The following is a 24,974-nucleotide window of genomic DNA, read 5'->3' as shown; positions in this document are numbered from 1 at the left end:
TTTTATATCATTTTATATTTTAATATTTTTTAAATATTATTTTATAATTTATATATATATATATAAATTTTTATATTATTTTATATTTTCTTTTCTCCATTTGCACCTTTCCCAATATAATAATAACAGTAATAAATTAATTTGGGACCTACCTCTAAATTTTGTTGCATCATCCCCAGATTAAATTGGAGGACCGTGTTTTCGTGCATCATTTTCTCCCGGAGACTTTTCTCAAACACCGATTCTCCCAAAGCTTGGGCCAGCTGCAGGTCGAACCTAAGCCATGGTTTTATTTTGCATTAATTGTATTTTCCATTGTACAAATAAATAAATAAAACAAACAAACAAACAAATAATACAAATAATGTCATAAATAATAAATAATAAAATTAAATAATAATAATATATAATAAATAAATAAATAATAAAATTAAATAATAATAATTAATAAAATATAAATAAATATAAACAGATAATAAATAAAAATAAATAAATAATAAATAATAAAATTAAATAATAATAAATAATAAATAATTTTAAAATTCCAATTGTTAGTGCCAAGAAAAATCACATTTTTTCATCATGCAAAAAAATCCCAATTATTAATCTAATAATAATAATAATAATAATAATAGCAATTTTTCCATCATGAAAAAACAACCCATTTTACTTGTGCAAAATAACAATAATAATAGCATAATGTGTATATATATATATAATTTTTCATTGTGCAAAAATCAATGAATCTAATCAAAAGAGCAAGAAAAAGGAGGAGGAATAGGGACTGACTTCTTCTGCTTCTTCTCCATTTCATGGGTCCTGCTTTGCTGGTTCTCCGCTGAGAGCTGGGCATCCTCCTAGTCAGAGAACAGGCGCTTGCACTTGCGCTTCAGCTGTTGCACAGCACGCCGCATGGATTCGAAGGACGCCTGCGCTTCACTCAGCTGCAATAGAAAGAGAGAGAGGGAGAAGGGAAGAGTGAGAAACAGATGTCGAGGGAAGAGTGGAAGAGATAGATAGGTAGATAGATAGATAGATAGATAGATAGATAGATAGATAGATAGACAGATAGAGTGATAGATAGATAGATAGATAGATAGATAGATAGATAGATAGATATAGTAAAAGATAGAGACACAGATAGATAGATAGAGAGAGAGAGAGATAAATAGATAGATAGATAAAATGATAGATATAGTAATAGATAGGCATAGATAGATAGATAGATAGATAGATAGATAGATAGATAGACAGACAGACAGACAGACAGAGTGGTAGACAGAGAGATAATGATAGATAGAATGAGAGAGTGAGAGATAGATAGATAATATATATATATATATATATATATATATAGAGAGAGAGAGAGAGAGAGAGAGAATGATAGATAGATAGATAGATGATAGATTGAGAGAGAGAGAGAGATAGTGATATATAGATAGATAAATAGAGATAAGAGTGCTAGAGATAGATAGGTAGGGAGATAGAGGTAGATAGATAGATAGATAGATAGATAGATAGATAGATAGATAGGCAGACAGATAGAATCATTGGTTGCATCAGAGACCCCCAACAAATTACAAATCCCAGAATGCCACAGCGCAGTGCTGCTGCCGCCTCCGAAGCAACACCGAACCAGACCGATTCTGTGCTGCTGCGTACACGGTCGAGTCCTCCAAAGACGCCCACCTTGTCCTCTGCCTGCTTCTTGGCCACTTGCTCCACCTCCAGGTGCTCCTCTGTTTGTGCCATCCTTTTCCGGAGGAACGCGATCTCTGTCTGCGCGCAGTCCAGCGCCGTCTGCCATTTTTCCTCACCTGGTGATAAAATAGGAGGAATTGTTATTATTATTAGGGGAGGAATTCGAACCCGGGTCCCAAGACGGACTCAATGTAGTTTATTTTGTGCGCAAGATTATTACGATCCCTGATTAATTAAATGTGCAATTATTTTGCAATCAATTCAAATTGACATTTAAATTAAATTTGCAGATAATTAACCAATTGCATAAAATTGTAATGCAAAAGAGCAATAATTAATAAAGTTGATTTGCAATTATGTTTGCATTGCAATGCAATGTGTGATTATATGCAAAACGTATACTTAGGGTGCGACGAATTCATTAATTTTGGTGTCGCAACCTTTGCAATGACCTTGGTTGCTCACGCAAAAGCCACCATGTTTTGCAAAAGAACAACCGGTGGCGTTTGCGTTTTGTGTTTGCTGCGTCAACTTCGTTTCGACAGATCTGGAACGACAGCCCACCGGGGCGGGGCAAGGGTGGCTTTTTAAACACACACAAGACACAACTTGGAGGTGACAATGGAGTGTGCAAAAACACCAGCGAAGATCAAGAGGAAAAGAATTATAGAGTGACGTGCAGGAATACATAGAATTGTAGACAAATACATGTAGGAATACAGAGAATTATACAGTGGTACCCCGGGATACGAATTGATCGCGTTACGAAATTTCCGGGGTACGAAAAAGTTAGATTGGAAAAAACTGTTCCGGGTAACGAAAGATTTTTCGGGTTACGAAATTCATTTCGGCGCGTTTCGGCGCGAAATTCAAATGCGAAGCGCGGCTAGCGGCTTTCCAGCGCTAACGGAAAGCCTTTTCGGGTTGCGAAATGTATCGGGTTACGAACGGCGCCGCGGAATGAATTAATTTCGTAACCCGAGGTAGCACTGTATAGAATGACATGCAGGAACACAGAGAATATTAAAGATGAAAGGGGTTACTAAGGGTCTTATAGTGCAACCATCCATCTGCCATGCAGGAATACATAGGATCTTCCTACCGTTCCCAGAGTCCCGGGTTCCAATCTCTCGCAGCCGGAGCTGCTCTTGGCTTTCCTCCAGCTGTTTCTCGACCCCCTTGAGTTTCTTCTGGAGTTCGGCATGCTTGTTCTGCCATGCAGGAATACATAGGATTCTAACCCAAATCGACCCAGAATCGCATTAGCCTTTTTCACCGCAGAATCACAATGTTGGGCTCGCATTTATTTTGCGGTCTGAGCCATGGTTACCGCACAAACTTTCTTCTTCTTCCCTTACCTGTAGTTCTCTGATCTCTCTCATTCCTCGCAGGCGTTTGGCGCGTTCGCCGTCCAAAATGCGGCAGGCGGCTTCGCCTTTCAGCCGTTCATCTGAGAGCTCCGTCATGAGATCAATAGTCTGTGGATAGAAGAGTAAGAAAAGATACTTCCGACTCTAGTGTCCTATGTATTTCTGCATGGCAGAAGAAGATTGGACTTTAAGACCCTTATTAGTCCCTTCTTATTCTAGGATCCTATGTATTCCTGCATGTAACCCTATAAAATCCTATGCATTCCTGCATTGCACACTAGTGTTCTATGTATTCCTGCATATAACCCTATAAAATCCTATGTATTCCTGCATGTGACTCTTGTATTCTATGTATTCCTGCATGTAACCCTATAATTCTATGTATTTCTACATGGAAAATGGACTGTCTCCCGATAGTAAACACAGAGTAGCAACAAAAGGTTTACGTCCCTCACCTTGGTTTCCAGCGATTCCAAGTTTCGGCGCAATTCTTGCCGCGAAACCTCCGAATTTTCAAGCTTTTTCCTCAGTGTCGCGAGTTCCTCCTTTTCGAAAACAGGAAACGAATATTTAGAAATCAATTCCTAAAATTTGCAAAAATTTGAAAATTTCATTGAGATTTCCAATTCTCGAAATGAAATTTCCAGCATTGAATTTCAAAATTTCATTAAAAATTTTAATTCCCCAAATTTTTAAATTGAAATTCAATCCCCCCCAAATCTTGAGCGAATTCACTTAGTACCTGTTTGGCCCGAAGCTGGTCTTCCACCATGCTGGTGGTCAGTAGCGGCCGAATCCGGCCCATCAGTATCCACCAGGCCCAGGTCTTGACCCTTTGGAAGACCACTAGGTTCTTCTGGATGCACTGGACGGCCAAACACTGGACCTGAAACCCATCATCCACAGGTCATCTCTGCTCTTGACCACCTACTGACCATCCGCTGACCGCCCATAAATTCTCCTGGGGATGATGGGACCTATAAGCTGACTCTCCTCTGCTGTTGACCACCTACTGACCATCCCCTTGACCATCCATAATGTTTTCTGGGGATGATGGGATCCATGATCCAAGGGCCTGGGATGACATCTTCTAGTAAAGACCATCCCTTGACTGCCCATAAATGTTGCTGGGAATGATGGAGTCCGTCATCCAAAGGCCTGGGATGATATCTTCTGGTGGTCAATGGATCTACTCCAGCCACTGACCATCCATAAATTATTTCAGGAGATGATGGGACCCATCACCCAAAGGCCTTCTAGTGAACACTGTCCCTCGACCGTCCATTAACTTTGCTGGGGATGATGGGACCTGTCATTTCAAGGTAAAAAAAGACCATCAACCCCATCCCTTCACTGTCCATATATTTAGCTGGGGATGATTGGTCTAGGATGATATCTTCTGGTGGTCAGTGAATGAACTCCAGCCACTGACCATCTAGAAATTAATTCTGGGGATGATGGGACCCATCATCCAAAGGCCTGGGATGATACTTCTAGTGAAGAACACCAACTCCATCCCTTCCTGGGGACGATGGGACCTATCACCCAACTGCATTCACCTTCAGTTCCTTGTACTTCTGGTGGGAGAGGAAGCCCTTGCAAGCTGCTTGGAGGAGCGATAGGTTTGGGGCGGCCATCTTCTCCCGCTGCTTCTCCAGCCTTTGCAGGACGCCGGACTTCAGGAAGACCTGTGGAGTGGACAAATGGATGGATGGACGGAGTGACTGACGACAGGGGACCGAGTGCCTCTAGTGATCAGTGGGGGGACCGAGGGCACCTAGCAGTCAGTCGGGGGACCGAAGGCATCTAGCGGTCAGTGGGGGGACTGAGCGCATCTAGCAGTCAGTCGCGGGACCGAGGGCATCTAGCTGTTAGTGGGGGGACCGAGGGCATCTAGCGGTCAGTTGGGGGATCGAGGGCATCTAGCAGTCAGTGGGGCGACCGAGGGCATCTAGTGGTCAGTCGGGGGACCGAGGGCATCTAGCGATCAGTCTTGGAAAACCGGGGGGGCGATCCCCGACCCCCCTAAATTTTCCGTACCTGGCTGCGTCCGACGGTGACGCTCTTCTTCTCCAGGTCCAAAGCGCGGAAGAGTTTCTCTAAAGCCTATGGAAGGAAAGGGTTGGACTTTATGACCCTTAGTAGTACCTTCCAGCTCTAGGATCCTATGTATTCCTGCATGGCAGAAAATGGATCTTATGTATTCCTGCATGGCAGAAGTAGGGTTGGACTATACAACCCCTTAGTAGGCCCTTCCGACTCTAGGATCCTATGTATTCCCCTTACTATGTACCTTATTCTCATTCGTCGTTTTGTACGCCGAGGTGTACTTCTTCATCACTGGTTGCGCCAGGATCTGGAAGCGCCGCCGGAACTGTGTCAGTGCCATCCGGTCCGCGTAACCTGTGTGGGATGGATTTCCGAGGATGAGAGGACAGAAGTTGGACCCTACATTCAACCATTGAGTCAATGGTTGAGTCAACGGTTGGGTCAATGGCTGAGTCAATGGTTGAGTCAACGGTTGGGTCAAGGGTTGAGTCAATGGTTGAGTCAATGGTTGGGTCAACGGTTGGGTCAACGGTTGGGTCTGTACTCTACCCAACAAGAGTAGAAACCCAACCATTGAATCCATGGGACAATGGGTCTCTACTCCAGTTGGATTTAGTTGACCATCACCCTCCAACCGTTCAGTCATGGAGTCTACTCTGTTTTGGGACTGCCCAAGCCATGGATGCCCATACCCTTCATCCGACCCGACCCATCCTCACCGATCCTATGCAACCGTAAGGCATCCAGGATTTGTCCTCCGGAGAGCTGGGCGCGAAGGGATGGGACGTCCCATGCTCCTGGATCTCCTTCTTGGTGGAGGGCTGTCTCTTCCATTTTGGGGAGCAAGCAATGGACGAAATGGATCTGGGTGCGCTTCACCAAATTAGCGATGGCATCCTTACGAAAAGGAAAGAAGCGCAAGAGAAGGATGTAGAGTTCGGATCCTAGAGCTGACTGTTGACCATGTCCGGAGGAGGGTGGCCCAAACGGTCACTCTCTCGGACCTCTGCAGTTTAGGTCGGACATTTAGCGCCTTCAAAGGCGACAAATCTGACACATAGATAGATAGCTATAGAAGATAGGTAGATAGATAGATGATAGGGAGAGACAGAAAGAGATTGATAGTGATAGATAGATAGAGACAATAGATAGATAGATAGATAGATAGATAGATAGATAGATAGATAGATGGTAGAGAGTTGATAGTGATAGATAGACAGACAGACAGACAGACAGACAGACAGACAGATAGATACTTGATAGAGATAGATAGATAGATAGATAGATAGATAGATAGATAGATAGATAGAATAGATTACATAGGTAGAGAGATTGGATAGCTGGATAAATAGATTAGATAGATAGAGTGATAGAAAGATAGAGTGACAGATAGATAGATAGATAGATAGATAGATAGATAGATAGATAGTGATAGATAGATGATAGATAGATAGATAGATAGATAGATAGATAGATAGATTAGATAGATAGAGTGATAGAAAGATAGAGTGATAGATTAGATAGATAGATAGATAGATAGATAGATAGATAGATAGAGTGATGGATGGATAGAGTGATAGATTAGATAGATAGATAGATAGATAGATAGATAGATAGATAGATAGATGATAGATTAGATAGAATGATAGAAAGATAGACTGATAGAGTGATAGATTAGATAGATAGATAGATAGATAGATAGATAGATAGATAGATAGATAGATGGATAGATGGATAGATAGATTAGATAGATAGAATGATAGAAAGATAGAGTGATAGATTAGATAGATAGATAGATAGATAGATAGATAGATAGATAGATAGAGTGACGGATAGAGTGATGGATAGATAGATAGATAGATAGATAGATAGATAGATAGATAGATAGATTAGATAGATAGATAGAAAGATAGAGTGACTGATACATTAGATAGATAGATAGATAGATAGATAGATAGATAGATAGCTATAGGGTTACAGAGTGATGGATAGACAAATAGATAAATAGAGTGATGGATAGATAGATGGAGATAGATAGAGTGAGAGTGATGGATAGATGGATGGATAGAAAGATATAGAGAGTGATAGATAGATAGATAGATAGATAGATAGATAGATAGATAGATAGATAGATAGAGTGATGGATAGATAGACTGATGGATGGATGGATAGATAGATAGATAGATAGATAGATAGATAGATAGATAGATAGACTGATAGATTAGATAGATAGATATGGGGATTGCCTAGGGATATGGGGAACTTCACCTGCCCCAAGTGCAAGGTGGTAGCCCTCTTAGAAGAGAAGGTACAGCACCTAGAGGCCCAGGTCACTACACTTCAGCATCATAGGGAGGAAGAGGTTCTCCTGACCAGAACGGACCAGATGGTCCTGGGCAGGAAACACACAGAGGAAGTTGCTGGGGAGGAGGAGGTCACTTCACACACAACAGAAGTACAGTAGATAGTTGGAGGAAGGTCACACACACAAGTAGGGAAACCAGGGAACGTTCTGTAAGCTTACAGCTACAGAATCGATTTCAGTCTCTCTCTATTATCAAGGATGATGAGGAACAGCAGCAGGGACAGACCTCAGGGACAGAGCAGGGGACCCAGAGAGCTCCACCAAAGGGAACAGCTGCCGCTAAGCCTCGGAGGAGGTGAGTGGTGGTCATTGGGGACTCTTTGCTGAGAGGCACTGAAGCAGTGGTTTGTGGGCCTGACAAGATGTCTCGGGAGGTGTGCTGTCTCCCTGGGGCAAAGATCCATGATGTGACAGAGAGGCTGACAAGACTTGTCAAGCCTACTGACCATTACCCCTTTCTTTTGGTTCATGTGGGAACCAATGATACTGCAAGGCACAGCCTTCAGAATATCATAAGGGATTATGAGGCTTTAGGTAGGAAGTTGAAAGAGGTGGATGCACAGGTTGTCATCTCCTCTCTTCTCCCAGTCGAAGGGCATGGGCCAGGAAGGGAGAAGAAAACAGCGGATGTAAATAACTGGCTCCATAGATGGTGCCGCCAAGAACAGTTTGGATTCTTGGACCATGGGCTGCGGTTCCATGAGGAGGGACTTCTGGCAAGGGATGGGTTGCATCTCACGCCAGTTGGCAAAAACATTTTTGCCAGTAGCCTCAAGAATTTGATCAGGAGGGCTTTAAACTGAATTATGTGGGGGAGGGAGACAGTATTCTGGAAGGCAAAAGGGCTGGAGAATATAGTCAAACTGACAGAGAGGGAACAAGGCAAACAGTGCAAGGACCCAACAGTGGGAGGCAAAAGAACTTGCACAGTCAGCAAGTAAAGGGAACACATGGTCTTAGATGCCTCTACACTAATGCACAGAGCATGGGAAATAAGCAAGATGAACTTCAACTCCTAGCACAACAAAGTAAATATGATATAATTGGCCTCACTGAAACCTGGTGGGATGAGTCTCATGATTGGAATGTAGAAATAGAAGGCTATAACCTTTTTAAGAGAAACAGGCCAAAAAGAAAGGAGGAGGAATAGCCCTATATGTCAGGGACATTTACGCCAGTGAAGAGATCCAGGACATCAATCATGGAAGCCAGGTGGAGAGCATCTGGATAAGAATCAAAGGGGAGGGAAACAACAAGGATGTTACGGTGGGAGTCTACTACAGACCCCCAAGTCAGACGGAGGAATTGGATGATGCCTTTCTAGAACAGATAACCACACACTCAGAAAGGAGAGATGTAGTAGTGATGGGGGACTTCAACTATCCTGATATTTGCTGGAAGGCAAACTCAGCCAAATCCTCAAGGTCTAGCAAATTCCTCACTTGCCTGGAAGACTATTTCATGGTCCAAAAGGTGGAAGAGGCAACAAGGGGGTCAGCTATTTTGGATCTGATCCTAACCAACAAAGATGACTTGGTTAACGGGGTGCAAGTGGTGGGATCCTTAGGTGGAAGTGACCATGTTCTCCTGGAGTTTGTAATACAGTGGAAAGGAGAAGCCAGGCATAGTCAAATACGCATCCTAGACTTTAGGAGAGTGGATTTTAGTAAACTTAGAGAAATACTGGGGTTGATCCCATGGTCAGAAATACTAAAAGGGAAGGGAGTTCAGGACAGATGGGAGTTTCTCAAAAGAGAGATACTGAAGGCACAATTTCAAACAGTTCCAGTGAGGAAGAAAAATGAGAGGTGTCTCAAGAAAGCAGGATGGATGACTAAGGAACTTTCAACTGAGCTAAGTTTTAAATGGAACATGTATAAGAAATGGAAAAATGGGGAAATCACCAAAGAGGAATTCAAACAAATAGCAGGCATGTGTAGAGATAAGGTCAGAAAAGCTAAAGCGCAGAATGAACTCAGGCTTGCTAGAGAGGTTAAGAACAATAAAAAGGGCTTTTATGGATATGTCCACAGCAAAAGGAAGAAGAAGGAAACGGAAGGGCCACTGCGTGGAGAAGATGGCAAAATGCTAACAGAAGACAGAGAAAAGGCAGAATTACTCAACACCTTCTTTGCCTCAGTCTTCTCAGAAAAGGGAAAGGGTGCTCAACCTGAGGATAATGGAGCAGAGGACAGAATAGGGGAATTTCAGCACAGAATAAGTAAGGAGATAGTAGAGGAATACCTTGTTAATCTAAACGAATATAAGTCTCCAGGACCAGATGAACTCCATCCAAGGGTACTAAAAGAACTGGCAAATGTAATATCGGAGCCATTGGCAATAACAGTCTTTGAGAACTCCTGGAGAACAGGAGAAGTCCCAGAAGACTGGAGGAGGGCCAACGTTGTCCCCATCTTCAAAAAGGGGAAGAAAGAGGATCCCAACAATTATCGTCCAGTTAGTCTGACATCAATACCAGGAAAGATTCTGGAGCAGATCATTAAACAGAGAGTCTGTGAACATATAGAATCATAGAGTTGGAAGAGACCGCAAGGGCCATCCAGTCCAACCCCCTGCCATGCAGGAAATCCAAGTCAAAACATCCCCAGCAGATAGAAAGCAATGCCACAATCACAAAAAGTCAACATGGGTTTCAGAGAAACAACTCATGCCAGACAAATCTGATCTCTTTCTTTGATAAAATTACCAGCTTGGTAGATGAAGGGAATGCTGTGGATATAGTATATCTTGATTTCAGTAAGGCCTTTGACAAGGTTCCCCATGACATTCTTGCAAACAAGCTTGTAAAGTGTGGGCTAGACAAGGCAACTGTTACATGGATTTGTAATTGGTTGACCGGCCGAACCCAAAGGATGGTCAACAATGGCTCCTTTTCATCCTGCAGAGAAGTGACCAGTGGGGTCCCACAGGGCTCTGTCCTGGGCCCAGTGTTATTCAACATCTTTATCAATGACCTGGATGACAGAATTGGGAGCATACTTATCAAATTTGCAGATGACACCAAATTAGGGGGAATAGCTAATACTCCAGAGGACAGGATCAGTATTCAAAATGGCATGAATAGACTAGAAAGCTGGGCCAAAGCTAACAAAATGAAATTCAACACAGAGAAATGTAAGGTACTGCTCTTAGGGCAGAAAAATGAAATGCACAGATATAGGATGGGGGACTCCTGACTCAATTAAAGTACATGTGAAAGGGATCTGGGAGTCCAAGTAGACCACAAGTTGAACATGAGTCAACAGCGTGATGCGGCAGCTAACAAGGCCAATGCAATTTTAGGCTGCATCAATAGAAGTATAGTGTCTAGATCAAGAGAAGTAATAGTGCCACTATATTCTGCTTTGGTCAGGCCCCACCTGGAATATTGTGTCCAGTTCTGGGCGCCACAATTCAAAAAGGACATTGAGACACTGGAGTGTGTCCAAAGCAGGGCAACTAAGATGGTGAAGGGTCTGGAAACCATGTCCTATGAGGAACGCCTTATGGAGCTGGGGATGTTTAGCCTGGAGAAGAGAAGATTAAGAGGAGATATGATAGCTCTGTTTAAATATTTGAAGGGATGTCATATTGAGGAGGGAGCAAGCTTGTTTTCTGCTGCTCCAGAGACTAGGACCCGGAGCAATGGATGCAAGCTGCAGGAAAAGAGATTCCACCTCAACATTAGGAGGAACTTCCTGGCAGTAAGGGTTGTTCGACAGTGGAACACACTCCTTCCTCGGAGTGTAGTGGAGTCTCCTTCCTTGAAGGTCTTCAAACGGAGGCTGGATGGCCATCTGTCGGGGATGCTTTGATTGTGATTTCCTGCATGGCAGGGGGTTGGACTGGATGGCCCTTGTGGTCTCTTCCAACTCTACGATTCTATGATTCTATGAAGGTCCTCCAGTGTAATTCAATGGCCAACATATTGACCATAGAGTTGTTCTGGAGGACTTAGAGATTCCTAGAGAGGCATTTATAGAGTAAATCTATCATTTACCTTTGTTGCTCGCGGCATCCTTCTCGAAGTAAGTGCAAAGGCGGTCCAACGCGTTGCCGCCGTTCAAACCCTGGACCAAGGCCTCTTCGTCCAAAATCCAAAGCAGGCCCTTTGGGTCGTTCCCTTGGCCGACGGTCGAAAGAGAGGCCTAAAAGGACCAGAGAAAAGATGAAAGAGACGGAGGAATAATCCTCAGTTGTTTAACTGCGTTCCATAAATCTGTTTTGCAATTACCTGTGATGGGCAGTTTTAGTCTGCCAGGGCCACCGTAGTCGCCGGGGAAAGTTCGGGGAGGTCGAAGGTCACCTTGATGTCTTCCTAGGAGAGATTAAAAAAATGTGATATTTAAAATATATAAGAATATATATAAAGAACCCATTTGTAGCAATTGTAATATAATGTTAGTGTTTTGTCCCAAGAGCGATGCTATGGACTTTGGTTGTAGCAGGGTCTCTGGCTCTCGGGATCACAGCCAGAACAAAAGACTTGTCCACAAATTTCTTACGTTTCAAAACCTTTACTGGTTGTAAACACAAACATGAACTGATCTCCTTTTTCTCAATAGTCCTTCCTAAATACCTTGCTCTCTCTTCTTGGTGGATTCTATCTTTCTTCTTCTGAGGACTATCTTTCTTCTTTTGTGGACTTATCTTTTTGTCAAAGGAAAATATTCTCTCTAGGTCTGACTTGGCTGAAATCTCACTACACACTGAAACTAACTAGAGGGAGACAGCATAAGACCCTGGGATTTCCCACAGTCCTTGTCTTTCTTAAAGCTATAGATCTGCATTTCCCCTCTTAAACTAATACATAGAAAACCTATTATAATCTTAACTAAATATATGTCTCAAGAGCATCAAAGATGCTCTGGAGGCATGACACTCCCCACCAAAACTCTTAATGAGTTTTCCATATACAGTGGTACCCCGGGTTACGAAATTAATTCGTTCCGCCGCCGCTTTCGTAACCCGGAAACTTTCACTAGCCGAAAAGCCCATAGGCGCTAATAGCGAAAGCCGCGATTCCGTGTGAAATCGCGCCGAAAAGCACCAAATTTTTGTTCGTAACCCGAAATAACCTTCGTAACCCGGAAATGTTTTTTTCAATGGATTTTTTTCGTAACCCGGAAATTTCGTAAGGCGGCGCATTCGTATCCCGGGGTACCACTGTAACTTTATATTAACTTTAAGTACTAACACTGGTATACTTTATATTCGAATAAACACATATTAAAGTATATGTCTCTAAATAACATTGTCATTGCAAAGAAAGACCAAGTCTGATATTGGTCTATCAAATGTCTTTCTGCATGTTTCTTTGGGTCTTCTAACTCTAACTTTGTGAACTTTTCCATCGCCGCTTGGGATTGCTTTTTCGATGACTTTGAGTGGCCAGCTATTTCTTGGAACTTTTTTCTTTCTTTCAACAGTATAACATCTCCAGTTTTTAAATTGGGCTGGTTGTCCAACCATTTTGTCCGCTTTTGTAAGAGTGGTAGGTATTCTTGACACCATCTTTTCCAGAAAGCATTGGCTAGTACTTGACTCTGCTTCCAATGATTCTTATAAACCCCTTGGAGATCAGATACTCTTGCGGGATCTGTCCATTCTGCAGTTTTGAATGTAAGCAGTGTGGCTGGTGACAGTAAAAATGGATTTTCTGCATCTGTAGACACTGGAACAAGTGGCGGCTGTTGATGATGGAAGATACTTCGGCCATAAGTGTGACCAATACTTCATGTGTCTTAAAGCTGTAGATCTCTATTTTCCCTCCTAAACTAATACATAGAAAACCTATTATAATCTTAACTAAATATATGTCTCAAGAGCATCAAAGATGCTCTGGAGGCATATATAAGAATATATATAAAGAACCCATTTTTAGCAATTGTAATATAATGTTAGTATTGTGTACACACACACACACACACACACACTATATATATATATATATATATATATATATATAATATTGTTGTTTCCTTCATTATTGGTCAGACAAATATCTCTCTCTCTCTCTTTCTCTCTCTCTCTCTCTCTCTCTATATATATATATATATATATATATATTGCTCACAAAGTTCCCTCCTCCCAACCGCCATCTTGAGGGGGGAGAGAAGCAGGCCAGCAACAACAGGCCTCTGCCTGCTAAGAAGCCAAGCCCTTCTCCCGACCGCCATCTTGAGGGGGGAGAGAAGCAGGCCAGCAACAACTGCCTGCTAAGAAGACAAGCCCTTCTCCCGACCACCATCTTGCTTGTCTTTATTGCATGTTGTTATATTTTTATTGTTGTTCTATTTTAGGTTGTTTTTATGATGTGTTAATTTTTATTGATTCTGTGAACCGCTTTGATCACCTCAGAAAAGCGGTATAAAAATAAAACATATATATATATATATATATATATATATATATATATATATATATATTGCTCAGAAAACTAATTCAAATATATATAGAGAGAGCACTCAGAAAATTCTTATAGCTATATATATATATATATAGCTCAGAAAATGCACACACACACACACACACACACATGTATAATATAGCTCAGAAAATTCTAATACATATATATACATCTATACATTGCTCAGAAAATTCTTTTATATATATATATATATATATACACATACATATATCAGAAAATTCTAATGTTTTTATTATATATTGATATATATTGCTCTGAAAATTCTAATATTATGCATTGCTCAGAAAATTATATATAGAGCTCAGAAAATTCATATATATATATATATATTGATCAGATTCTAATATATGTGTTTATATATATATATATATGTAAAATATTGCTGAGATAATTCATTTATATATATAGAGAGAGAGAGAGAAAGAGAGAGAGATTAGAAAATTCTTACATATAGAAAGAGCACACAAAAAAAATTATATATATATATAGATAGATAGATAGATAGATAGATCAGAAAATTCATATATATATATATATATATATATATATATCAGAAAATTTGCTCAGAAAATTAATTCACGGATCCTTTTAAGAACGCAAGCATGGCGGCATGGTGGCAGCGTCCTGCGTCTGGCCTTACCTCTCGATACCTCTCCATCGCCGCTGCGAATGTCTTCTGGTGGAACAGATCCTGGAGCCGTTCGTTCACGTAATTGTGGCAGAACTCCTCGAAGGTAGCCGCCCTCTCCTTCTTCGCATGGCGCGGGTTGTGGAAGCCGGGCGCATCCACCACCAAGATGGACGCCATGGAGAGGTGGCTGGATGCAAATGATCTGCGACAGGTTGGAAGGATGACTGTCAATAACCGCCGATCCCCTTCGCCGATCGATCTATGGTTAACTTACATATTGACCATAGAGTTGAGCTTGGAGGACACAGAGATTCCTATAGAGGACACTTCCTTAGGCCTTTGTAGCTCCTCCAATGCAACTCTATGGTCTGATGTCAACCATAGAATAGCATTACATGACCTTTGTGGGTCCTCCAATGCTCTTCTATGGTCACTATAGACGCTGAGCATAGAATTGCACTAGAAATTCCTAGAGAGGACATTTCCCTAGGCCTTTGTAGGTCTTCCAATGCACTTCTATGGTCACTTTAGACGCTGACCATAGAGTTGCACTGGAGGAGATTTCTAGAGAGGACCTTTCTCTAGTCATTTGTAGGTCCTCTAATGCAACTCTATGGTTACTTTAGACGCTGACCATAGAGTTGCACTAGAGATTCCAAGAGAGGACATTTTCCTAGGCCTTTGTAGGTCCTCCAATGCACTTCTATGGTCACTTTAGATGCTGACCATAGAGTTGCACTGGAGGAGATTCCTAGAGAGGACCTTTCTCTAGGCATTTGTAGGTCCTCCAATGCAACTCTATGGTCACTTTAGATGGTGACCATAGAGTTGCACTAGAGATGCCTAGAGAGGACACGTTCCTAGATATTTGTAGGTCCTCCAATGCACTTCTATGGTCACTTTAGACGCTGACCATAGAGTTGCACTGGAGGAGATTCCTAGAGAGGACCTTTGTCTAGGCATTTGTAGGTCCTCCAATGCAACTCTATGGTCACTTTACATACTGACCATAGAGTTGCACTAGAGATTCCTAGAGAGGACACTTCCCTAGGCCTTTGTAGGTCCTCCAATGCACTTCTATAATAATAAATCATTTATTTGTAGCCCGCTTTTCCTGGGTTGATCAAAGCGAGTAACATGGTTCTATACAATATACAAATTGTAACAACAATCAATCAATACATCAATATAAAAACAATTAAAACAAGGTTAAAAAATACAAGCTAAAACATACAGACTAGCTGACTCAAAAGTGCACGTGCAAGTACAATGTCTGGGAAAAGGCTTGTTTGAAGAGGAAGGTTTTTAACTTCTATGGTCACTTTAGACACTGACCATAGAGTGGCACTAGAGATTCCTAGAGAGGACCCTTCCCTAGGCATTTGTAGGTCCTCCAATGCAAATCTATGGTCATTTTAGATGCTGATGTTAGAGTTACACTGGAGATTCCTAGAGCGGACCCTTCTCTAGGCATTTGTAGGCCCTCCAATGCACTTCTATGGTCACTTTAGACCCTGAACATAGAGTTGCACTAGAGATTCCTAGAGAGGACGCCTTTGTAGCTCCTCCACCGCAATCCTTATCTATCAATAACGACTTAATTATCAATTACCGGTTGATTAGCGAGACGACGGCCGCGAACAGCTCCTCGTAAAGCCCCGCTGCCATTCCCTCGACGCACTCCACACCGGTCATCTTGGGACCTATGAGAATGAGGCGATAAATGGAGTAAATGCGTACAATTTCATCGCTCTTTTTGAATAAGATGCGATGACGCAAACATGGTGTCTTACCGTCGGAGGGGTCCTCTTCCTCCTCATCTTGGCGTTGGCGTTGGCGGCGTCCCCCCATGACGGACGCAGTGGCCTGCGCGATGATCCTACAGAGATGGTGCTTGAAGACGGCGGCGGCCAGTTCCTCGTATCCGCATCCCAGGGCCTCTGCCGCGTTGTTCGCCGCGTTGAACTTCAAGAACTGCTTCCTCCCGACTGAGGAGGAAAGGAAGGAAGAAGGTGTCAAGGAAGAGGACGACAACGCGGTGGACCCTTCGCCAAATTTAGCAACGCAAGACTAGATTCTTCTCCTTTTTCTCCTTCTCTTACTCCTTCTCTTTCTCTTTCTCTCTCTCTCTCTTCCTCTTCCTTTCCCCTCCTTTCGTTTCTTTCTTTTTCTCCTTCTCTCTTTCTACTTCTCCTTCTCCCTCCCTTTCTCTTTCTCTATCTTCCTCTATCCATGCTTTTGTTTCTCTTTCTTTTTCTCCTTCACTCTTTCTCCTTCTCTCTCTCTCTTCCTCTTCCCTTCCTTTCATTTCTCTTTCTTTTCTCCTTCTATCTTTCTTTTTCTCCCCTCTTTCTCTTTCTTCTTCTCCTTCCTTCCTCCTTCTCTCTCTCTTCCCTTCCTTTTGTTTCTTTCTTTTTCTCCTCCTCTTTCTCCTTCTCCTTCTCTCTCTCCCCCTTTTCTTCTCTCCTTTTATCCTCCTCTCTCTTCCTCTTTCCTTTCGTCTTTCCTTTTTCTTTCTACCTCTTTCTCTCTTTCTTTTTCTCCTTCTCTCTTTCTACTTTGACATGGCGGACCCTTCCCCAAACTTAGCGACACAAGACTTGACTCTTCCCCTCCTTCTCCTTTCTCCTTTCCTTTCTTCTTTCTCCTCCTCCCTCCTTTCCCTTTCTCTTTCTCCCTCTCTTCTCCTTCTCTCTGTCTTCTTTTTTTCCTTCTGTCCATTTATCTTTCTTTTTCCCCTTCTCTCTTTCTACTTCGGCACGGCGGATATATATATATATATATATATATATATATATAAATATACACACACACACACAAGCAGGAAGAAGGGAAAAGGAAAGGAGGAGAAAAGAGGAGGAAGGAGAGGAAGAGAAGGAGAGGAAGGAGAAGAAGTGGAGGAAGGAGGAGGAGGACGAGGATGAAGAGAGGAAGAGGGAAGAAGAGGAAGTGAAGAGAAAGGAAAAGAAGAAGAAGTGGAGGAAGGAGAGAGAAGGAGGATGAAGATGAAGAGAGGAAGAAGGAAGAAGAGGAGGAGGAGGAGGAAGAGGAAGCAGGAGAAGGGAGAAAAAAGAGAAGGAGAAAGAGGAAGAAGGGGTGCAAGAGGAAGAATAGGAAGAGGAAGAAAGGAAGGAGGAAGAAAAAGGGAGGAGAAAGAGAAAGAAAAATAAGGAGGAAGAGGAGGAAGTAGAGGAAGAAGAGAAGAAAAAGGAAGAAGAGGAGGAGGAGGAGGAGGAGGAAAAGAAAAAGAAGAAAGAGGAAGAGAGAAGAAGGAAGAAGGTGTTATATATATATATATATATATATATATATTATTTAGTACAAAAGGAGGACTAAGAAGAGAGGAGGAGAAGGAGGGAGGAGCAAAAGAAGGAGGAAGAGAAGGAAGGAGGAGGAGAAAGAAGAGAAGAAAAAGGAAAGGAGTAGGAGGAAAAGACGAAAAAGGAAGGAGGAGGAGGAAGGAAAGGAGGAGGAAGAAGAAGGGGAGGAGGAAGAGAAGAAAAAGGAAGGAGGAGGAGAAAGAAGGGAAGAAAAAGAAAGGAGGAGGAGGAAGGAGGAGGACAAGAAGGAGAAAAAGAAGAGGAAGAGGAGGAAGGAAGGAAGGAGGAGGAAGAAGTAGAGGAGAAGGAAGGAATGGGAAGAGGAGGAAGAGAAAGATAAGAAGTAAGAGGAAGAAGGTGAAGAAGAGAAAGAAGAAGGGAGGGAGGAGGAGGAGGACGAGAAGGAAAGAAGAAAGAGCAGAAAGACGAGGGAGGAAGAGAAGGAAGAAAAGGAAAGAAGAAGAAGAAAGAGGAGAACGAGGACGAAAAAGAGAAAGAGTGGAGGGGAAGGAACGGAGGGAATGAATCATCCGCATAAACGAAGGGCGAGAGATTCTGCCTGAGGTCAGCAGGCTATTAATACCAGGCTTGGCTCACTCACTCGAATTTCAAATCCCCAGTGTTTAAAATAGAAAGCACCTAGAATATCCCTATTAAGAGTTTTAATAAACGCGACAATTAAGTTTTAAGTGCGGTTTTAAATTGCGTTTAGAGGGAAAGCGGGATGCGAGCGGATGACAAAAGAGCGGAGTGTCTTTATAAATAATCCCAAATGAATAAATATAATTAGTACAGTGAACGATTATTATTATTATTATTATTATTATTATTTAATTTTAATTATTTTTAAAATTAAAAATAAATATTTTAAATTTTTAAATTTTTAATTTAATTTTTTTTAAAAATTATTTATTTATTCATTCATTCATTTGTGTATAAATACTTCCAAATGAATAAATAGTACGGTGAAAGTTTATTATTATTATTATTATTATTATTATTATTATTTAATTTTTTAATTTTAAAATTTTATTATTAATTTTTAATTTTTTTAATTTAATTTTATTTTTTTATTTTATTCATTTTTATTTATTTATTTGTGTATAGATACTCTCAAATAAATAAATAAATAAAATGACTACAGTGAATATTATTATTATTAATTATTTTTAATTATTTTTAATGTTTTACATTTTATTATTTTTATTTTTTATTATTATTTTAAATTTTTTAAATTTAAAATTTTTATTTTTATTAATTATTTATATTTATTTATTTATTTATATTTACTTATTTACTTATATTTATTTATTTATTTTATTCAAAGAGAAAAGTTAAAATAATGATAATAAAAGAATAGATCTAGTTTGTTTTGGAATTTTATTTTTTTGGGAATAAAGGGTTGTGTTATAAATAATCCCAAATAAATAAATATAATTATTATGGCAAAAGTTTATTATTATTATTTTTGTTATTGTTGTTATTAATTTTTTTAATTTTATTATTCTTAATTTTTATTTATTAATTTTATTTTTTATTTTTATTTTTATTATTTATTTATATTTATTTATATTTATTTATATATTTATTTTATTCGAAGGGTATTCGAAGAATCGATCTAGTTTGTTTTGGAACAGGAAATCACCTTCTGTTTAGCGTCTTCTTCTCCTAGGTTAGACAGATCAGATGCCAGCGATTTTTCTTTGAGACCTTGTTCCAAGATCTGAGCCTTTTCTTTTAGCTGTTCTGACTTTGCTATTTGTTCCAAGGTTTCCAATTCAGCTTTCATTCTAGCTTGCTCTATTATGAGTTCCTGCTTCCTTTTGGAAAATTCTGCCTGTTTAGCAGCTGCTGCTGCCTCAGCCTTTGCTTGGAGAGCTATCATCTCCAGCTCCGCTCCTACAGACCTTTGTGAGGAGCCACTACTACGAGAAGTGGTTTTGGAACTCCTGGTCTTGTGGGAATGCCGGGATGAAGTCACTTCTGAAGATGCCAAGCTTGGTGCTTTGTTCGTTTGAGGCTTTATTTCTTTTTTTGAGCCTCTGGGAGAGGTTGACAGTTTTTCCTCTGTTATGATGGCTGTCTCTGGTGACTGTTGAGATTCAGCTTGTTCTTTTTCCCATTGCTGAATTTGGTCATCTAGACTTCGGATAGCTTTGCTGAAGTCTCCTTCTTCAAGCTCTGCTTGATCCTTTATTTCTGCCTTCTTATTTAAGGCTTCTGGAGTATTTATACGGTTTAGCAGCTGGAAGATGCGCTCTAACAGTGCATTCCAGCTCACAAAGTGGTGCATCATATTTTCTTTCAGTTCAAATGTTGCTTCAATGCTTAATGCCTGTTGGCTTGTCTTCATGTCTCCTTGCAAAGCTGACAAGACATTTTTTCTCTTTTCCTGAAGAGAAGCTAACTCTTCTTCTATATTTTGTTCCATCTTTGCAGTGAGTTTCCTAGTTCTCACTGATTTGGTTTCTGAATCTGCAATTTCAGTTTCAATAAGCTCTTCAGGTTCCATGTTCTGCTGTTGCAGTATTAGGACTCTCCTGCAGGGGGCGCTCTGCAGTCTTCACAATGAGGACTGAGCTATGGCTGCCTGACTGCTTCCAGGATTTCCCACTCTGGCCTTTGCTATCTAGTCTTCCAACTGTTGGTTAGGAAAACTCCCTTTCTTAGCTGGCTCTGTTAGCAGAGCTTTCTTTATCTGGAACCGGGAAAGAGCTTTCCTTTGACTGTTTTGTCCCAAGAGCAATGCTATGGACTTTGGGTGTAGCAAGGTCTCTGGCTCTCGGGATCACAGCCAGAACAAAAGACTTGTCCACAAATTTCTAAAGTTTCAAAAGCTTTACTGGTTATAAACACAAATAACACAAAACTGATTTCTTCTTTTTCCTACTATAGTCCTTTCTAAATACCTTGCTCTCTTCTTGATGTATTCTATCTTTCTTTGAGGACTATCTTTCTTCCTTTGTGGACTTATCTTTTTGTCAAAGGAAAATATTCTCTCCAGGTCTGACTTGGCTGAAATCTCACTACACACTGAAAATAACTAGAGGGAGACAGTATGAGACCCTGGGATTTCCCACAATCCTTGCCTTTCTTAAAGCTGTAGCTCTTTATTTTCCCTCTTAAACTAATACATACAAAACCTAATATAATGTCAACTAAATATATGTCTCAAGAGCATCAAAGATGCTCTGGAGGCATGACAAAAGGGATGTGTTTAAATACTCCCAAATAAATAAATATAATTAGTATGGCAAAAGATTATTATTATTTATTTATTTTTAATTTTTAATATTTAATATTATTTTGAATTTTGATTTATTTTTATTATTTTTATTATTTTTAATTTTTTAATTTTAATTTTTATTTAATATTTAATTATTATTAATAATAATTTTTAATTTTTAATTATTAATTATTATTTATTTTTTATTATTTTTAATATTTAATATTATTATTATTTTGAATTATTTTGGGTTTTGAATTTATTATTATTATTATTATTATTATTATTATTAATAATAATAATAATTTTTTAAATTTTATTTTTAATTTTTAATTAATTAATTAATTAACATTTATTTTATTTGAAGCGTTTACGATCGTTATGACAAAGCAGAGGATCATACAGGTCCAAAAGGAAATTGTTGAGCTTTGATGCATTTGGGGTAAGACTAAAATGAATAAAGTTAATGAATGCAGAGATTTCCTTTGATCCATTACTAATTGCTACATTTCCTTTGATTTCTTCCTTTCCTTTGATTTCTTTGGACGCCGCTGCCATCGATAAAGAGATTAAAGGAAGAAAACAAGGATCTGATGTGCGATGGGGACTTAATACGCATCATTTTTTAATGAATGTTTAGAAAAGTAAACAAGTATTATGACCCTATTCGTGATAGACTTTGCGATCTTTGTGAACACGCCCACGGTAGTGCAAAGTGGCGACGGCAAATACGGAATTTATTCATCCACAACTGTTCCGTATTTACGCCACTATTGAAATAAACTTTAATAATAATAATAATATTGACGGTTATTGACCTCCCAGCGTAAACCGTCATCCCTGCAAAGCGCCGCGCATGCAGGTTTTGCAGGATCATTCCTGAACGGCACAGTTTTCTCGTCGGCGCAGGGTTCTTCCCGTTAACACGAACCGATGACTTACCTCTGCAAACCCCTGCCGTGCCCAAGTGGAAGATGGCGGCCAGGACCCTCCAAATGGCTTTCTGTTCGCGCGCCGAAATCCCCAGCGTCGCCATGGCGGTACGTAATTCGGAAAAAGCGGACGCCGCGTCCCGTTTCTCCTCCACCTGAAGCATCCGTAAGAAGGCGGTATTTATCATCCATCCATTTTGTTCACCCTCCATCATATCTATCTATCTATCTATCCATCCTTTCTTAGAGTATCCATCCAATCTATCTATCCATCCATTTATCTAGCCATCCATTTTGTCTTGTGTAGCTACATATCCATCCATCCATCCCATCTATTCATCCATCCAATTTTATCATCCATCAATTTTATCTGTCTGTTCTCTGTCGATCTATTTATCTACCTATTTATCTATCTATTCTGTCAAGTGTATCTAAAATCCATCCATCCAATTTATTATCTATCTATCTCTATATATGTCTATCTATTACTCTATTGATGCATTCATCGATTCTACCTTCAGACACGGTTTGATGCCAAAGCTGTTGTTTTCAGCCATCTGATGTAAATGTAGGATCATCCTAATGGGGGAAAGGAGGGAACGAAAGAAAGAAGGGAAGGAAGGAATATATTAAATTAAATTAAATTAAAACTAAGGGCGAGAAGGATGTCCACATCTAGGCATTTCCTGGGTCCTCCGGTGCAACTCTATGGTACCCCTCCTCCAGTCGCATTCCTATCCCAGAATCCTTTGCAAGGCCGCCGTACCTCTGATCCAAGTCGAGGCCCGCCAACATTTGGGCAAATACGTTGAAATTGCTCTCACCATCCGGTTGCCGTGCGACGCGGCTCTGTTCCAGGAGCATGGTCTGGAAAAGAAGGGAAAGTGGTTATGGGAGTGGCCATCTGGTCATCTAATGTCCAGCCAAGGTCAAGAGGAGAAGCCGTAGCTTCCACGATTTGAGTCCATCTGGTCATCTACTGTCCAGCTAAGGTCAAGAGGAGAAGCTGTGGCTTCCATGATTTGAGTCCATCTGGTCATCTACTGTCCATCTGGTCATCTACTGTCCAGCTAAGGTCAAGAGGAGAAGCCATGGCTTCCATGATTTGAGTCCATCTGGTCATCTAATGTCCAGCTAAGGTCAAGAGGAGAAGCCATGGCTTCCATGATTTGAGTCCATCTGGTCATCTAGTGTCCAGCTAAGGTCAAGTTAAGAAGCCGTGGCTTCCATGATCTGAGTCTATCTGGTCATCTATTGTCCAGCTGGTCATCTACTGTCCAGCTAAGTTCAAGAGACCCCAAAATACTCCCCCAAACCCAAATATTCCCAGGCTGGACCTCCAAAAAAGACGTTTACCTGGAGATGGGCAGCTGTGATGTGGTCGGAGGCGTTGAAGTCCAGCGCCATGACCATGGAGAAGCGGGTGGACACTCTGTTACAGCCGGCAGAGACCGTCCCGAAGGCTCGGAGGATGGTGGACATGGCCTGGATCTTCTCCACTGCAAAACAGGGTCAAGAGGACAAAGGTTATGAACGAGGAAGGGACAAGTGACCCATGAAAACGGCCGTTGGATGTTGAGTCAACGGACTGGTCAACTCAATGGGTCCATCCTAGTCTTATGTTGGATGTTGGGTCAACTCTTTGGTCAACCCAATGAATTCAATGGGTCCATCCTAGTCTTGTTGAGTCAGCTGTTGAATGTTGGGTCAACCCATTAGTCAACCCAATTAATCCAATGGGTCCATCCTCGTCTTGTTGAGACAGCTGTTGAATGTTGGGTCAACCCATTAGTTAACCCAATGAATTCAATGGGTCCATCCTAGTCTTGTTGAGTCAGCTGTTGGATGTTAGGTCAACACATTGGTCAACCCCATGGATTCAATGGGTCCGTCCTAGTCTTGTTAAATCAGCTGTTGAACATTGGGTCAACTCATTGGTCAATCCAATTAATTCAATGGGTCCCTTCTAGTCTTGTGGGATCAACTGTTGGATGTTGGCTCAACCCGTTGATCAACCCCATGGATTCAATGGGTCCTTCCTAGTCTTGTTAAATCAGCTGTTGGATGTTGGGTCAACACATTGATCAACCCAATGAATTCAATGGGTCCATCCTGGTTGGATAGCTATAAGTAGACTCATGGTTGAATGGTGAGTCGACCCATTGAGTCCCTGCAGTTGACCAATGGGTCGACTCACCATTCAACCATGAGTCTACTTATGGTGAGTCGACCCATTGGTCAACTGCATGGACTCAATGGGTCCATCCTAGTTGGTGAGTCCAAACTAGACCCATGGAATCAACTGTTGGAAGTCAAGACATTGGTCAACCCTATGGACTCAATGGGTCCATCATAGTTGGATAGCCATAACTAGACTCATGGTTGAATGGTGAGTCAACCCAATGGTCAACCGCATGGATTCAATGGGTCCATCCTAGTTGGATAGTAGTAACTAGACTCATGGTTGAATGGTGAGTCAACCCATTGGTCAACCCAATGGACTCAGTGGGTCCATCCTAGATGGACAGTCACAACTAGACTCATGGTTGATTAGTGAGTCAACCCATTGGTCAACCCAATGGACTCAATAGATCCATCTTAGTTGGACAGTCGTAACTAGACTCATGGTTAAATAGTGAGTCAACCCAATGGTCAACCCAATGGACTCAATAGATCCATCCTAGTTGGACAGTCGTAACTAGACTCATGGTTGAATGGTGAGTCAACCCATTGATCAACCACATGGGTTCAATGGGTCCAACCTATTTGGTCAGTCCCTATGACCATCATATCCTACAGGATGGCCCCCCACCTCAACCACTGACCCCATCACGTCGGACAACAAAGCACCTGTGACCCGGTTGTCCACACTGCCTGCCATCTCCACCAGGTATTCGAGGGCGTTATGGCAGCAAGTGGTCTTCCCTGCACTTGACCTTCCCAGGGGCAT

At 41.1% G+C, this 24,974-nt stretch overlaps 1 protein-coding gene across 1 annotated transcript; it reads right to left on the bottom strand.

The window, feature by feature from the left end:
- Positions 1-857: 857 nt before the first annotated feature.
- Positions 858-24,974, bottom strand: LOC149284501 (unconventional myosin-XVIIIb-like). Its single transcript, XM_089496629.1, has 18 exons — positions 24,875-24,974; positions 23,381-23,523; positions 22,791-22,891; positions 22,540-22,603; positions 22,035-22,179; positions 16,340-16,534; positions 16,159-16,249; positions 14,556-14,748; positions 11,486-11,633; positions 5,365-5,474; positions 5,112-5,177; positions 4,631-4,759; positions 3,814-3,957; positions 3,527-3,616; positions 3,060-3,179; positions 2,804-2,912; positions 1,582-1,817; positions 858-944 (listed from the first exon to the last, which is right to left on the bottom strand). The coding sequence occupies exons 1-18, from the start codon at positions 24,972-24,974 to the stop codon at positions 858-860; spliced, it is 2,271 nt and encodes a 756-aa protein (XP_089352755.1).

The sequence above is a fragment of the Sceloporus occidentalis genome, unplaced genomic scaffold, assembly GCF_023333645.1.
Source record: "Sceloporus occidentalis isolate IW3139 unplaced genomic scaffold, rSceOcc1.0.p SCAF_91, whole genome shotgun sequence".
NCBI classification, from domain to species: domain Eukaryota; kingdom Metazoa; phylum Chordata; class Lepidosauria; order Squamata; family Phrynosomatidae; genus Sceloporus; species Sceloporus occidentalis.
This window is presented reverse-complemented; position numbering and strand designations above follow the sequence as displayed.